Source organism: Protopterus annectens, chromosome 12.part0 (assembly GCF_019279795.1).
Source record: "Protopterus annectens isolate FY-2018-M chromosome 12.part0, PAN1.0, whole genome shotgun sequence".
NCBI lineage: Eukaryota > Metazoa > Chordata > Ceratodontiformes > Protopteridae > Protopterus > Protopterus annectens.
In genome coordinates, this window is record NC_056746.1 from 150,577,220 (window position 1) to 150,595,623 (window position 18,404).

Consider the following 18,404-nt stretch of genomic DNA (forward strand, 5'->3'; position numbering starts at 1 on the left):
CTCAGGCCTCTCATGTATTCTTGTGCAGTACTTGCTCAAATGTAGGTTTTCTACAGACACCCCACTTGAGATTTAATTCCAAAAAATCACTTGTCTGTTTTACATCTATTCAATGGGGGGGGTCTAGTCTTGTTCTGCTTAGAAGGTCTGACAAGCTGTCCCAAAAAGGAATGTGCCAAGTCCTTTGTCAGTTCTCATACCTGCATGCTAGTCTGCACAGGAGACAGGAGTCCCCCATGCTAATTTTTGTACCACATTATCATGGTACTGTCCATTCAGATTTGCAGGATCCCCTGTTGCCAAAGATGTCTAAATGTTCTGATGGGTAGAATAACTGCCACTACCTTTTTTTATGTTTATATGCATTTTTTCTGAAGTTCTCGTCTCAAGTCCTCTACACACACAGCTCCACAGCGAAATTCAGGGAGTCTACTGGGAGACAGAGAACATGTCCACTCTAAAGGACACTCAAAGATTCGGACAGAGTTGCCCTATCCTCCAGGCAAGTCACTTCTTGATGCAGAGAAGGGGGGTCCTGCTCTGTAAGGAATACACACAGCATGCTGGCAAAGCATGTTTCTGAGGTATCGTACTTTTTTCCATGTGCACCGTTGTCATGGGAACCATCAGCATTTAGAAGGCCATGTAATCTACGTGGTTAACAGGAGACTTTTGGAGGTTCCAGAATAGTTCTACATAATAGAAGCAAGTCTTCGCCATCCTTAACGGCCCTTTCCATCTTCAACAGAAATGAGGATATCAATTCACGTTCTCCTTCGAAAAACAGTGACTGCAGCCAGGCATTTTGTAAACATTCTGGGTGCAGCGGATATGTCAAAGGGTATGGATATGAACTAGCAATGGGAAAGACTTCAAACTTCAGGAACTGCCTCAAACATCCTTGAGGTCTGACTTCACAATAAAAAGGTCATAAAAATTAGGAGTAAGTGATTCTGCAATGATAACACTGAACAAGTTTTTGATGGTCCCAAAATTCAATCTTGAGAGATGTAGAATGGATCTCCAAGACCCTTCCTTTCTTGGGACTAGAAAAGACCCTACATAGAACCAGTTCCTTTCCCTAATGCTCTCGCTCTTTAAATCCCACCACCACGAGGTTTTCTGTCTGTAGCCGCTTCAGATACTATTGGCCTTCTGAGGCAGATGGACTGCCCATGAAGTTTAGTTTCTTTTGAAATTGCAGGCTGCACTCCTTTTTATGATCAGCATAGCTAACTTGTCCCAAACAATTTCCCCTGGTCTACAAAGAAGGCAGCTCATGCAATATTCTGTCCAGAGACAGAGGAGGAGGGAGGGTTGGTTGTTTTGTTTTCGGTACTATTCAAGTCCCTCTGGTTGTCATGGCTCTAAGGGCCCCAAGGTCTGCCTTTACTTTAAAAAGTCTGACACCTTACAATATCTGGCCTTCTTCCCTTTTTGGCCTCTGGTCTTGTCTCATTTGGGAGGGAACTCTCAATTTTTACTTAGGAAGTTCCTGAAATATCTAAGTGGTGGGGGAGTGAAAGGGTTTCTTAATGGACTACGTAAGTTTTGTTTCTTTTTCTCCTACAGCTTTTTCAGGCATCATCTCTGCAAGGGGTCCAAAGTTTGTACTTAAAGCCACTGGCAAAGATGACAAGGGATTATCTCAAAATGCACACGCTCAAAGCACTCCTCAGTATGGAGAATGTCAACATCTGTGCAGTAACAGAAACCTGGTTCAAAGCTCCACAGAGCACCCCTGCACTACCGGGCTACAACTCATACCACATATTTCGGCCACAGAACATGGACCGAAACACAAAAGGAAGGGGTGTATCCATATTCATCAAGGATACCTACACCTCCAGGTTAGTGGCGCAGCATGATACCTCTGAGATCATCCATGTGCAACTAACATCAGGCAAATCTGCAATGCAAATTGTGGCTTGCTACAGATCACCCTCCATGACCCAGAACCACCACTCTGCCTTTCTGGAGACACTGGAAGACATGAAGGTCCTACTGAACATCCTGATATTGGGCGATTTCAATTACCCTACCGTTAACTGGGAAAACTACTCAAGTACAAACTCAATTTATCAACTCAAATGCCCTGGATCAGCTGGTAAACTCCCCTACCAGAGTTGAAAACATATTGGACCTGGTCATCACCAACATGGGCGACAGGTGTTTCGCAACGGTGGTCAACCTGTCACTGGTTAGATCAGACCAAAAACTAACCACTCTGGATTTCCACACCACCACCCCCAACCAAGGAAACCACAGCAAAAAACTTTTCTATAGCAAACTTCACCTTACTTAAGACAGAGGTGGTATGTTTCACAGCTCCTACGCTAAAGGATAACAATGTCCAAGATGCAGGAACCTTTGTAAATGCACTCTATGAGCACCTACAAGGATGCATGGATCGTGCCATCCCTAACAAAACTAAGACTCACTCCCCTACGAGAAGGAAACCAGTCTGGTGGACCCCTGCCATAAACATGCTATACAACAGGAGAAGGAAACTAGATCAGAAGAAAAGCAAATTCCAAGAAGGAAAGACATCCCTGATCAGTATCAGTAAGAAACTAAAGGTCCCTCATAAAATCATCCAAGGCTAACTTCAAAAGAAAAATAGCCAAGATTTCCAAAGATAACCACAAAGCCTTCTTTAGTTATGTCAAGAATCTAAGTGGCAACTCACAGATATGTTCTGAGCTAGTGCAAAATAGCACAAAATATACTGAACCTACTGATATTGCCAACATCCTGGCAGATAGATTCAGTGCAAACTTCACCCCCCTCTCACCCCCAAAAGGGCCCACAACAATACCGGAAAAGTGTAGCATCCCGGAAATCACAGACACACAGGTGAAAACAGCCCTTTCAAAAGCCAAAAGCACAGTGTCAATGGGGCCAGATGGTGTCCCAGGCTGCGTCTTGCACAAACTACAGAACAAACTAACCCCCCCACCTAAACACACTATTCAACCTCAGCCACTCTGCAGGCTATGTGCCCACAGAATGGCACACAGCAACAGTTATTCCACTCCACAAATGAGGGGCCACAACTGACCCTGGTAACTATCGCCCCATAAGCCTGACTAGCTATGGAGCGCATCATCATGGAACACATTAACAAAGACATTGGGAACCTCCAAACACTTGACACGACCCAGTTCGGCTTTGTTTAGGGCAGATCATGCCTACTAAACCTGGTTGACTTCTTCGAGACAGTCACCAAGGCCATAGATGAGGGGAAGGTGGTTCACACAGCCTACCCTGACCTCGCCAAGGCTTTTGACATCATTCCCCACTCGGGGAATTATAGAAAAACTCACCAGCCTGAACATAAACCCCTACGTCATGAGATGGGTTGCCAACCGGCTTACAGACAGAACTCGCACGGTAAGAATAGCGGGCTCCAGGTCCGACTCTGAACCAGTCACAAGTGGTGCCCCAAAAGGCTCGGTCCTGGGACCCCTACTGTTTGGCATATACTTCTCAGAAGTACAGGCAAACACAGGAGGACTATGGCTAACCAAGTTCGCCGATGACTGTAAACTGGGAGCCATAACTGACTCTCCGGCTGACACGGACATTCTCCAAAAGGGCCTTACTGAGATGGACACCTGGTGTCAAAGTCATGGTCTCAAGCTAAATGCCAAAAAATTCATAGTCATCCCATTTGGGAAAAACAAAACACCCATGAATTACCACACAGGTGGCAGCCCCCTTAATACAGAAGATGTAATAAGAGATCTGGGGACCCAGGTAGATAGTAATCTCACCTTTGACAATCATATTGCCAAAGTAGTTAGGAAATCCTTCTATGTAGCCCATCCAATTACTAAAGGGTTCGCATCTAGAAATGAAAAGGTTATAGTGCCCACACCACGAACACAGGAACTGCTGTTCAGCATATAGTTTATATTTATAGTTATAGTGCCCTTCTACTAGTCACTCATCAGACCCATCAGAGTACAATGCCCCATTTGGGATGTATCTCACAAGACACTTCCAACAGCTGGAAAGACCACAAAAGTACCTCACCAAGAGGATTACTGGCCTCAAACATATGTCCTATGCAGCCTGACTGGAAAAACTCCAGCTGTACTCAGTGGCATATCGCTTACTCAGAGGTGATCTCTCCCTGACTTACAAAGCCATGTCCAACTCAGAACTGATGGACATGCTCCACCTAAAGAAATCCAAGTCACTGGGAGCCACTTGCTCTAGTGAGCTAAACCTCGCCACAACAATAAATAGAACATGCTGGAGGGATAGATTCCTGTCACAGAGACTCCCCATGCTTTGGAACAAAATTCCTAACTACATTAGGCAGAGCCTCTCACTAACACTCTTCAAGAGAAACCTTGAAGAGTGGATGGGTAACAGAAAATACACCCCTGGGATCACTTCACTGGCTCTTCTTGACAGAGGCTCAGTTAATTAATCAATGGGGTGGCGAAAGCGAACACACTCTGGCTAGGCTTAGAAATGCCCTCGGGCAGATAGGTAGGTACTGGGCTATGAAACTAATTCAAGGATATAACTAGTATGGCAAAGAACCTTATTCACAGATGGCATTTTGTATGTGGTAAATCCAGAAAAAAGGCAACTTCATTGTTGTAGAACATTTTGAGAGTGTTCGGGATACAAAATAAATGACAAAACAAAAGCTATAATGGTAAACACTGGGCCCACACATGAATTGGTTCAGCAATAGCCTTATGTTCCCATAAATATGGGTAAGTATTTAGATGTATTACAAACTTCGGAAGAAAGTCTAAAAAAAAAAGACTATACAAAAACTGAGAAGTTGAAAGCTGCTGACTACAGATAGTGATAGTAAGGTACCAACAGTGAAAATGTGTCTAGTCCCTTTATAATTATATACAGGTCAGGCATGTTTTTAATCAACCAGAGACATTGTGGACCATAATTAATAAAGAACTGAAAGAATTTGAGAGGGACATAGGGCAAGAGTCGAGTTAGCTAACTTGTTTCTTTTCATACAACAGTTTAGAATTACCAAATCTGAAAGGATACTTAAGTACTCCTAATGAAACTTTAGCTTCTATTCAACCCTAGTGATGCCCCCAGGTATTTATCCTGTTACTCCTAGTGATGCCCCCAGGTATTTATCCTGTTACTAAGTTAATGTCCTTTTAGTCTCTTTAGTAGTGCTATGACCTTTGCAGTGGCTATCATATTCAGCTGTTCAAAATCGGAGACTGGATCTTAAGGCATAGCCACTTTATGTTATACGGATACTGATTTGTACTAGTCCCTTATCAAGTTTCTCCACATCGGTGAAAAGTCTGCTCACAAACAAAACCCATTTCTCTCTCTTTTTAGGTGGGGAAATTAATTATAAAGGTTTGTATATTAACAGGCTACAATGGAGAGAATGAATAGAGCACTTTGGTGTAAAAAAGACCAAAATATGTCCAGCACATTACTAGTGGCAGAATATATTATGAATTGCCTATCTGCTTTACTACCATAATGTGTAGGTTTCGGTTTTGAACTGCCCTGGAAGCTACTTTTGAAAAACAGTGAAGCAGCAGTGTTCATCCCTTGTTGAGTTACCTGTGAACATGACGTAAACAAGGGGAGACCATACTTAAGTTGTGCAAGGAGGATTCCTATACTACACGTATTCTACAAATGTACCCCATGTGTCTGTACTGTAACTGGGGTTGCTTCCTTTCAAGTCCTCTCTGAAAATGGAGGAATAGCCCAGGAAGATTACTACAATTAACAAAAGATATGAAATGCAAAATGTTACAAAAGGTATGTCAGTCCTCTTGCTTATATAGATCTTTTGCTAGACAACAACTCTACTAGCTAAAACTTACAAACTAATTCTGTGGGCTGACCCAGTGGTGGAGCAGATGGGCTTCCAGCTACAACATGGCTGACAAAGGTTACGCATCTCAGGCCAATTGACCAGGATATTGTGAACCAGATGTCATCAGGCTGGTCCCCTTTCTCATGCAGTGAGCAATGATAAATAGGTAACACTGCAGCAGCAAAGAGAACATACTATATAAAATGGCAAAGGGGAGACCACCAACTTTCTGTACTATCATGATGAAATACAGACCAAGACACCATGAAATCACTGAAGCCCTTCAGCTACACAAGATGCCAAGCTTTGCCAAGGCTCTGCCACCTACTAAGTTGTGCAGTAATAACTAAAGATATCCCTTAAGGGTACATTTTTAATCAAATATTTTTGCAAAGGTAAGGCATCTATTTCTACACCTGTTCTTCCCACCAGACCCATCTGTTCTCCAAGTAGTGTGGAAGAAACTGAAATAAGAATCCAGGATGGCAAAGGATAGTACAACATTGGCAAAATGAAAGAAGGGACTAGATTATGCATAGTGGGTTTAAAGCAGTAATGGTGGGGTAAGCTGGATCAAATTCAGATAAAACAAAACACGTGATCTGAAGTAGGAAGACTTCATTCGTCTGCAACCTGTGGGTATCGGATCCGACCTCGGATCCGAGCCGGCAATTCAAAAGCTTAGGCTCCGAGCTCCTAGCTCCTCCCTCTTACCCATAACCCCTTGCCACGCCCTGACTGACCTCAGATTTCGTTTGCCGCTTTTCAAGAAGCAACGGAATTCTTGAGCTCCTGGAGTGGTTTTTTTGAGATAAGTGGTTTTCTGACAGGAAAATTGTTAAATTTCTCAGTTTTTGTTTAAAAAATAGTTAGTGTTGTGTGTGGTTAAGGCTTTCCCTCCCTCTTTAGTTAAAAATCTCGGGTTTTTCGTAGTTTTGTGTGTGTCTGTGTGTGTTTAGGCCTTAGGTGTCATGTCTGAAGCCCCTAAGGCTGTCTTTTCGAAATGTACCGAGTGTGGCCATAAGCTGTCCCCAGCAGATGGCCACACTCGTCATGCTTGGGGTTGAACACCTGTCTTCTGGTTGTACCATTTGTGCAGGGTTCAACCCCCGGGCTTTAAGGGAACGGAGGTCGAAGTTAGTGCTGGCGGGTCTTTTACCCCAGATACTGCTTCGCCTCTGCCCCTCCAGTCAGCAACTTGTTGCTGTCAGTTCTCCCCTCCGGCTGGGACTCAACCTCCCTTAAAAATGCCGGAGGAAGGATTCTAGTAGGGAGAGACAGAAGGAGAGGCACAGGAGAAGCACCACAAGAGGAGAGCCGAGCTTCCAGCTCGGCTCCTCCATCTAAGCGGCTTCCCTGTGCCTTCTAGCTTTCCTCCTCCTCGGCTCCACTCCCTCGGTTCTCTCCTGGACCCGAGGAGGAGGAGGCTAGCCCTTCCAGGAGGTCACCGAGGCGGTTCTCTAGGTCCGCCGGTGGCCTCCTCCAGATCGACCTTTTCGATGAGCCGAAGCTGATATGGACCGGATGATGAGGAAATTCATCCAGGCCCAAATGCAAATGGGAGTGCTCCTAGCCCCCAACTGGGAGGGGCTTCACCCTTTTTCGCCCCGTGGCTCCTTCTCCGACCCATACCACGGGTTCGAGCTTTCGGCCGTGCAGATTTGGATCCGGGGTGGGTCGGATCCGATTGGTCGGCGCACCTCGGATCCGTCCCATCCCTTGAGTGCTTCGGTACCGGACCCGACCTCGGAGCCGAGGGCGAGCCTCGGATCCGAGGGAGCTGGTGTGTCTTCGGCTCCGTCCAGGTCGGAGCACACTGGTCTCGGATCTGACGGTTTCGGCTCCGACTCCGATCCGTCGCCGGATCCGAGTGGGGGTCGGCTCTCGGGGCTTAGAGAAGCTGGCTCCCCCTCGGCTTTCAACGTTATGGAAAGGGCACTGTCGAGGACATCCGGACCCCCGGTCCCTGCCACGGCTCCATCCCGCACTCCATTGCAGTTGGGCCAGGCCCCCACCAGCCGGTCCCAGGGACAGCCCGCCTCGATGTCCCAAGTGGTTCCCTTGGAACATCCGTCTGCTGAAGAGTACTCCTCGGACAGCCCCCCCGATGATGTACCTCGGAAGCGCAAGTGCAAGAGGAGGCACATGGACTCCCCTGAGTCCGTCACTGAAGACACGGACTTGGATGAAGGAGAAGGCTCCCCTAGGTCACCCCCTGAGGACGTCTCATTTGGAGACATCATGGAGATGTTAAGGATCAGGGGGGGGTGGTCTGCCCCCAAGGCTTCTTCGGACGAGTCTGTGTTCTTGGAGGCATTCGAGGCGGGCCCTTCTACCTCTTGGGTGTCCCCTCCTGCTGACCCCCTGGTAGATCTTATATCTATCAGGGCGTGGAAGGATCCGGTCACCATTGAGCCTATCCCAAAACGCCCGGATCGCATTCTTTCTCCTCCATCAGACCGCACCCACTGGAGTAAGGGTCCCCCTGTAGATGCCATGATGATGGCTGCAGCCACGAAGAGGGAATTGGCCCAGGAGAGTCCCTCCGTCCATCCTCCGGGCAAGGAGTCCCGTTCGATGGATCGAATTGGGAAGCGAGTGTTTAGTTCAGCGACCTTCTCCTTGAGAGCTGAACTACATGGCGATGTCATTAGGATGCAGCGAGATCTGATTAAAGAGTACGCTGCATCTCCCCCGGAGTCCATCTCGAGTGAGGATAAGCAGGGTTATTCCACCCGAATGGCCACTCTCAGATCTGTATCCAATACATCTATGCGGCTGCTGTCTCATGCTACTGAGGGAGCCGCTAGAGCCAGCGGAGCAGGCCTTGTCATGAGGCGACAGGCCTGGCTCCGCCATTGTGATTTTGCCGAGCCCTTTAAGGCGACCTTCGAATGCCCCTTCGAAGGTTTTGCCTTATTTGGCAAGAGTGTTCGCGAGACACTTGTCCAGAGCGAAAGGACGGGAAGACGCTGTCTGCCGTCGGAGTCCGCTTCTCAGCTCCCCAGAGGTCCTTCTCTAAGAACCAAAAGGGACAGAAGAAGTTGTGGTTCCGGAAGTCGCAGCAGTCCCAACCTGCTCCGGATAACCAGTCCTTCCGTGGCAGAGGAGGACGGGGAGGTCGTCGTGCCAGAGGGTGGCGCGCCTGGCAATTTTGGGTCCAGAGAACCCTTCTCTGAGAGACCCACGCAGCAGCCCTGAAGGGTTGCCCGGCTGTCCGTCTCTGGAGGCAGTCGGGGCGGTTTCGATGCACCTGACTTCTTGGGAGTCCATAACAACAGACAGTTGGGTGCTTCGACTCATATCCAGAGGATATTCAATACCCCTAATCAAGATCCCCAAATCTCGCAGCCTCCCAGATGTTCCACCCGATCAAAGGGAGGCGGCAGCTCTCAATCGAGCAGCTGCTAGGAAAAAGAGCCATCCAGCGTCCCCAGATCAAGCGGATTAGGGTTTTACTCCAGGTTCTTTTGGTGCCAAAGAAGACGGGGACTTAAGACCAATTTTAGACCTTTCCCTGTTGAACCTGTCAGTAACCAAGCAAAAGTTCGGATGGTCACCCTGCAATCTATACTCCCCCTGTTGAGGGAGAACGACTGGATGTGTTCCATAGACCTCAAGGATGCGTACTACCACATTCGGATGGACAGACGATCCAGGAGGTTTCTTCGCTTCGGCTGGGAGCCAGTCACTATCAGTTCAGGGTCCTCCCCTTTGGTCTCACCTCAGCCCCCAGGGTGTTTACCAAGGTGTTAGCGGTGGTAGCGGCCCACCTGAGGCTCCAGGGATTACAGGTCTTTCCGTACCTGGACGACTGGCTCCTGACGGCATCATCAAGGCATCTTCTGTGCTCAGCCAGGGATTACTTCCTTCAACTAGCACCAAGGCTGGGCATAACGATCAACTGGGAGAAATCTTTCCTGAATCCAACTCAAATTATAGATTTCATAGGAGGAAGACTAGACACCAGATCAATGCGAGCCTTCCTCACCCCAGACCGTATCGTCAGCCTGAGGTGTCATGTGACAGCAATCCTTCAACCGTCACCAACTGCAGCTTCGGTCCTGAGGGCCCTAGGTTCTATGGCGGCAGCTATCCCGCTTCTACTTCATGCTCGCCTACGCATGCGGGTTCTTCAATGGACCCTTCAAGTTCAGTGGTCTCCTCTTTGTTCGTCTCTAAACGCTCCGATTGCGGTCAGCAGAGCGTGCAGGGACTCCCTTCTGTGGTGGCTTCTTTCTCCGGAGCCCCTGGCAGGAAGACCCTTTTGCGCTGCATTTCCCCGAGCCACAGTGACCACGGACGCTTCTTGCCTCGGGTGGGGGGGGCATTCTGCGGGAAAGATTGTCCAAGGCACGTGGAATCCCACAGAGACATCATTGCATATAAATGTCCTGGAAATGAGGGCGGTGCTCCTAGCGTTGCAAGCACTTCACCACGTTCTTCCTACAGGGACTATTGCGATTCAGACAGACAACATGTCCGTAGTCTGGTATATCAACAAGCAGGGAGGAACCAGGTCTTATCCCCTTTGTCGAGAGGCCATGAGAGTTTGGGAATGGGCAATTTCCACCAAACGCTTTCTGATAGCAACGCACATTCCGGAAAGTCCAACATCCTTGCGGACAAGCTCAGTCGCACCATCCTTTCTCCACACGAGTGGTCCCTAAACCTTCAAGTAGCGAAGAAGATTTTTGCCGTTTGGGGCAACCCTGTTGCGATCTTTTGCTTCTCCCTCAAACGCCAAATGCGACAATTTCTTCGCTCTACTTCCCCACCAGGGAGTTCGAGGATGCTCTGGTGCATGCTTGGCCTCCCGGTCTCCTTTATGCCTACCCTCCACTTCCTCTGATGCAGAGGTTTCTGCAGAAAGCCAACAGTTTGGGGAGCAGAATGATTCTCATTGCCCCATTCTGGCCTCGACAACCTTGGTTCCCCTTGTATGGTCTCACAAAATCAATCCACCATGGATTCTGGATCCAATTTCGGATCTCATCTCTCACCCTCTGGGAATGCCAGTTCCCAACCTGCGGACCCTGAAGTTGACAGCTTGGCTGCTCCAATTCCAACCTTAATTAGGACTCCGGTATCTCTTCACCGGTCAAAGCAATTTTGGTGGCTGCCCATAAACCTTCTACCAGACAGGTTTATCGGAGTAAATGGAAGAGGTTCTCTATATGGGCAGGGCAGAGAACGGTGGATCCTTTCCAGCACCTATCTCTGCGGTGCTAGAATTTCTAACAGACCTCTTTCATCAAGGGGCCAGTTCATCCACGATTAAAGTACAATTGGCGGCTATATCGCATTATCACATTGGACAGGACACAGCTCCCCTTATGACAGCGAAATTATGCAAATCCTTTCTCAAGGGAGTTTTTTATTAAGGCCTCCAGTCAAGGAGGTTGTACCGCCTTGGGATTTGTCTTTAGTCCTGCAGGCCCTTACTGCTCCTCCCTTCGAGCCTGCAGCTTCTGCTGATTTAAAATTCCTTTCCTGGAAGACTGTCTTTCTGGTAGCTATCACTTCAGCCAGAAGGGTGTCTGAGCTTCAGGCTCTTTGTGTCAAACCGCCTTACCTTTCTTTCTTCCCTGATAGGGTGTGCCTCAGGACCAATCCATCTTTTCTTCCGAAGGTCTCTTCTGAATCCAATATTAACCAGTCAATCAATTTGCCTGTCTTTTTCCCAAGTATTCAAACAAAGGGAATACAAGTTGCATTCATTGGATGTTCATAGACAATTACGTTTTATATTAACAGGACAGCTGGCCACAGGAAATCAGATCAGCTGTTCGTTTCCTTTGCTAAATTTGCTCTGGGTAAAGCAGTGTCTAAAGTCACTCTGTCTAAATGGATTGCTAATTGCATATTGCAGGCATATGACACTTCAGGCAGACCTGCTCCTAAGAGGGTTACGGCTCATTCTACTAGGGCAGTTTCTACGTCAGCCTTTAAGTCCCGTGTTTCGTTGGATGATATCTGCTGCAGCTACTTGGGCCTCGCCTCATACTTTTATTTCTCATTACAAGGTGGATGTTGTTTCTAGAGGAAGAGCATCCTTTGGCTCAGCGGTGCTCGGAACATCCTTCCATGATGGCCACCCAAGATTCAGGTAGCTAGGGACTCTGTCCCACAGGTTGCAGACGAATGAAGTCTTCCTACTTCAGATTTAGAAGTTATGTACTCACCATAACGTTCCATCTGAGTAGGTGACTTCATTCGGATGCAACCATCCCCCCCTCCATCCCCCTGACCTTTATAGAGCGAGTATTTATGCTGTTTTAGTATACTGTGGTCAGTATTTGAGGCAAACTCAATCTGAGGTCAGTCAGGGCGTGGCAAGGGGTTATGGGTAAGAGGGAGGAGCTAGGAGCTCGGAGCCTAAGCTTTTGAATTGCCGGCTCGGATCCGATACCCACAGGTTGCATCCGAATGAAGTCACCTACTCAGATGGAACGTTATGGTGAGTACATAACTTCTAATTTATTTTATACGAAGATGCATATCACTGCCTCTTTCTTTCAGTGTTGCTGGGGGCACCATATTCCAATGCCTGTGGGCTGAATTATAAATTCCAGGAACTGCAGTGAAGCAAAATTTTGGGCTAACTAAACAGAAATGTTAGAACACACACATCTTGAAGATCCTTTGTCATTTAATGCTCTTCTTAATAAAGAATGGAAAATAAGGAGCTACAAAGTTAAAAGTGAAAATATACATTTCCCCTTTTGGTGATCAAGTTGAAAATGAACCATTACTGGTATATTTCTTACCTTACTGTATTTCATCAAAATGTCTGACACAGTTCCACCGAATCGGACAGTTTTTGATGGTGGTGTGCTGACGAACTCATCACCTCCCCACATTTTGTAGCCTTTCAAAAACAAGTATGCCACACCTGTAATGTTAGAGGATAAAGCCAAACAGGAGGAATAATAAACTGTTACCCATCTCCTAGTTTTTTCACCAAAACACTTTTCAACTATATTTCATACTTAAAAATAATTTTAAATAAAATGAACATTACTGCGAAACTCCAATGACCCCTTCAATAATCTGTGCAAGGATAAACGATCCACAATTCTAGATCCAGAATAAAATCAGCATGGGGCATCCTAAATCACACGTTTGACTACTGGACCCTACCACAAAGTTTCACAAGAAGACTGGAGAGTGTGGTCCCTCCATAAATGAGGCACCCTGTCCTGTCCTCCTTCCTGAAAAATCAGAGAAATCACAGGATAAAGGATTAGTCCAGATATCACTTTAGCTTGCAGATCTAGGAGACTCTCTCCGATACCCAATGCCTGTGGGAGGAATAAAGACACCTTTAAGTTTCCAATAGTTTATTCAGTTAAGCAAGTAGATAGATGAGTGTTCTTGTTCCAATACATTACATTCAATAAGTCAGTTATTTAAATGCAGTTACAGACAATGGTGGGAGGGTCCATGGAAGTTGACTAGAGGAAAATCTGGGAGATGGGGAGAAAAAAAAAGCAGCCAATCCCAAAGCTTAGTGGTTAGTCCATTATTTGAATATTCTTGAAAGACCCGTGAGGGTTTACCAGCTCAGCCGCCTGTGTAACCTCATTCTTAGTTAAAAGGTTTTATTTTTATTTTTAACTTCTAACAAAACAGGACAACTCACTATGAGCTACAACTACAGAACTATATCTAAGAAAACACTTTCGCGTGAGCTTCATCCGGTCCAACTAACAGAGTGCTTTACACTTTGATCATGAAAATGACTGTTTTTATAAGGCTTCACCAGACTGTATTAGTCTTTTTTGTAACATATGTTAAATGAGATGGTGTGTCTGCATCAGCGGGTCTCATATGCCTTGGAGCAAAGTAAGAAGGCTTTACTGAAGAACCTTTTGCAGTGTAGCAAAGGTAATACGAGAGGTTGTGCCCACTGCTCATTATCACGTGACATACAACATGGAAGTCTGGTATTCTTTTGTATAGTAAAAAAGGTTTAGAGTGCCCGCTTGTAAGAGGCTTATATACATGATTAATGTAACCAGTCCCCATTCTTCCTCCTCTTGATGAAGACAGACCTTTTCCTATACAGGAGCGGTAGTCACTTAAAGCTGCATTTGGTGATTTTGAACAGTACATGCATCCAGAGAAATAGTATACAGTGGAAAAAAGTAAGTAAAGTTTGTGTGGGCTATCTGTCCTGATGGAATAAAAATCCAGTAAGTGGTGAACTGCAGAGTATACAAAAACAAACACAGGAGCCTAGCCAATGCGGCTCTGGGAAAATGGGAGGAGGAAGAGGCAGTGTAACAGAACCCATGTTCTGCATTGATGAAATGCTCTCCGTTTCATTGATGACGTTTACCATCAGGGAGGGGATGAAGCCACACTGAATGACTTTTACAACCATATCAGTAATTCCTCTAGCTTCCCGAGATTCATGACCCATCACAGCAAGCCCTTGGTTAACTTCTTAGACATAACCATATCAAAGGACAGTGAAAACAAATGGCTTTCTGAAAAGGGTGTTGGATAAGCAACAAGGGTTAAAATGCTGCTACACACAGTAAAACCATGTACTCCAATGGAATGAAAACTGTATGCATCTCCAAGGAGCTTAGGATTTCATCACAAATCTAATTAGCCTACACCAAGACTTCCTGGTTAGGGGGTACAGCAACAGATTACTAAATTCCATCTTCAACCCCATTGGAACTTTAAAAGAGGCAGAGGACCCCTGTTATGGGACAAGACCAGCTTATTAAAATGTATATTCATTTCAGGTTTATTAATGGCTATAATATGATTGTTAAAAAGCAAATATAATTTCTAATCAGGGCTGGGAAAAATACAGCTTCATAAGCTACAGTTATTACTTTTCATTTTAAACTGCATTCTTTTAGTATGTAATGAGAGAATAGTACGTGTTGCATGAAGTGAGGCATGCAGCTATAGAAAAAGGAATTTGTTAGCCTGACTCCTCCAGGCTAAGAGTGCGTTGTTGCTAGAGCAGGTTTGAAACATCCAAGGTCAGAAACAAGACCCTTTGGAAGCAGGTGAATCATGTATAGGAAGGTGCTCGCGTGAAGTCTAAAGTAAAAATCACGAGGGATGAGAACATTTGCAAAGTTTTCTACAGGACACCGTCATTATAACGTCATGAAATTGCATGAGCAGTTTGATAAGAAAATGTATAAAATTACAGTTTTTGTATGCAAAGTGAGAATGCTCCACCAAGAATTATGAAGAATAACTCCCAGTGCTGTAAGAATAAAATTTCTGTTTACACATCCTGAAGTGTTGTTCCTGACTAAAGGCATATAAAGGTAAATACTTGTTATTTATTTATGACTTTAACACCCCATTTTGAGATACCCCCTGGGAGACTCCTAGGGCTCAAGAGAAACAAACACGGGAGCCTCAGTGAGACAAAAGAAAGAAGCACAGCACTCATTTTTATAGTAGATTATAAAACAAACACTCAGAAAGATCACGACTGACAACTTGGTAATGATTACAAACAAACAACTGGAAAAAATGTCCAGGACCTCATCCCTGTTTTGTATTTAAGAAAGCAAGAAACATTAGAGACTGGGTAGAGTGTAAATTCAGACTGGAGGAGGACAACAGACGAACTTACCCTGTGCCCCCATCCCCTTTTTGTACTTACTGCAAATACATGAGCAACAAGGACTACTTCTTTTGTCCAGTACTCAGGAGAAAAATCAACAGCACTTGTTTTGGTAATTGCAACACTGCTTTTGTAATCTACTATGCACAGTGTAATGGCTGTCGTTGTTCTTACATAGGGAAAACTGTGGGCAAATTCAAAATCAGGGTAGCACACCACCTGTCTTACATAAGACTCCAGATCCTCAAAAAACAATTAGTGAAGCACTGCCATGCTTTCCCAGACCACAGAGGTTTCCACTTCCACATCCCGGACAAGCTCACTATAGATCCAACTCAAAGGAAACAAAAATGCAATCCTTGGAAAACAACATTAAGCTGGCAGATCAGGCTGGACGCACACCACCACCCTGGTCTAAACTCAAACATTTCCATTAAAAGTCGGCTTGCACTCAGAAAACTAAACCAAAAATCATACAGCTAAACTACAATTAAGCCCGTCTGCTGCTGTTAATATGAAAAGTCAGTCAAGCAATTACATTTGTAAATCACTGCATCGACACTGAAAATGTTTTTTTACCTCATGATGTGCACAAACATATATATACATATATATATATATATATACATATATATATATATATATATATATATATATATATATATATATATATACACATATATACATATATATATACATATACACATATATATATATATATATATATATATATATATATGGTCTACTTCTAAAGACCAAACCAACGATTCCCGACACAGAAATCACCGGCCAGAAAACCGACAACACACAAACCCGACAACGCAAACACCGAACACCATAACACCGACACACTACACGTAAACAACACAGTACACTACAACACATATCCACTAGCCCTAACCCAAACCCTAACCCTAAGGTCCGACACTACCGCACACTCTCCCTACCTGCACCCTAACCCTAACTCACTTACACACCCCAACCCCAAGCTCCGACACTACACACTCTCCTACCTGCACCCTAACCCTAACTCACTTACACACCCCGAACCCCAAGCTCCGACACTACCGCACACTCCCTACCTGCACCCTAACCCTAACTCACTTACACACCCAACCCCAAGCTCCGACACTACCGCACACTCACCTATCACACACCCTAACCCTACATCCCTGAGTATTGCACACTTACCTGTCCGCTCCCTACTCCTAAATCCCTCACTATCGATACTTACCAGGTCGCTTACACATTCCCTTGTCGGTCTTCCGTCTGTCGGGATTCGAGCGTGTCGGTCAACTGCGTTGTCGGTCGCTTCGTGTCGGTGATTTCACTGTCGGAATCAAGCTTCGTCATTAGAAGTAGACCCATATATACACATATATACATATATATATATATATATATATATATACATATATACATATATATACATATATATACATATATACATACATATATATACATATATACATACATATATATATATATATATATATATATATCTACACACACACACACACATATATATATATATATACATATATATATATATATATACATACATACACACATACATACATACATATACACACATACATACATACATATATACACAAACACACACACACACTTCGACCAGGTCTCTCTCCTACATTGTAGATGACCTTTGTGTGAGACACTGGGAGCATATGGCACTATCACAAAGCTCTGGTTATGTGCTGTAAAGCTCGAGTTTGCACCAGCAGACAGAAGGGTTGTGTCACCAAGATCAACCATGAGATGATTATTTTTGGTACATTTCTGAAAATCTAACGGGCTATACCATATGTTAGCTATAAATACATTTCTGGCTTACTCAAGAAAAAGGAGACGTCAAAAAATGTATTGTCGCAAGTGAGAACAAATGAACAAACATGAATGTGACTGTCTTTCCCTTGTTGAACAGCAGTGACAACATTTAAAAACAATGTTACTGTACAACAGGCAGTTCTTGGCAGTAAACGCACACCAGCTCTAGATAAGTCCACTGTCATTATTCCGGAAAATGCCGATGTAGGAGCACAACATTTTCCAATAGTATTGATAATACTTAATAATTAATTAGCAAAAGGCATTTCTACTGTACGCCCAATTTTTCCTTCTGTGGGTGTTTCTATTTGACAAAATGTCAGCTCTTCTTTTAGAATGCAGATCAGAAGTCTGAAATAAAACTCTAGAAACTTATAAATGGTACAGAAAATTTGTTGGAAAGCGTGTGCATTCCTCAACTGCCCCTGCCACTACAACATAATTATAAAATTATTTTTTGGGTAACTACAGCCTGTGGCATAGAGGAGATAAAAAGTCCTTATTGTGACCAAGATGAACATAGTTTGATTAGCAGCTAGCTAATGGATAGCTTTCCATGGAGGAGAAGCTGGGATACAAACATACAGTCTGGGGAGGTGGTGGGAGTTGAGATTTCCATGCCACTGAACAGAGGTAGCCAACACAGTGGATGTGTAGGGGTGTGCACCGACAGGTGGAAGGCACTATATGCCTCTACAATGATGCACTGCTCACACCCCACCCAAGGAGTGGGCTTAAGCCACAAAATACATTCTCACTACTAAAATGCCAGAGTACCTACATGGCTACCTGGATGATGGCCAGCTTTCACCATGACACCAGGTGAAACTCCTGGGTAATGGGAACATATCAGCATATTTGATGGTGGGGAAAGCTTGTTGAACAATCCGACAGATTTAAAAATATTTTATATATTTAATGGGTATTCATTTAGCTGAGCAAACCACTCGACAGTTCTGAAACCTACAAGTCTGTTCAACTGAACAGGTTAAAACCTACTAGTATAATTTAAGCTCTACACTGTGCAATGATGTCAATTACATTAACTAAGGGGGGATACATTGGCAAAGTTTCCTGCATAAGGGTCTGTGAAGGGATTATCCT

General features: G+C 44.9%; 1 protein-coding gene across 1 annotated transcript in view; it reads right to left on the reverse strand.

The window, feature by feature from the left end:
• RRN3 (RRN3 homolog, RNA polymerase I transcription factor) overlaps positions 1-18,404 on the reverse strand; it is a gene marked incomplete in the record, with an annotated part of 604,791 nt that overhangs the window by 554,866 nt on the left and 31,521 nt on the right. Inside the window, 1 exon segment of the mRNA XM_044089174.1 lies at positions 12,613-12,737. Coding sequence (XP_043945109.1) covers positions 12,613-12,705 — 93 coding nt within the window.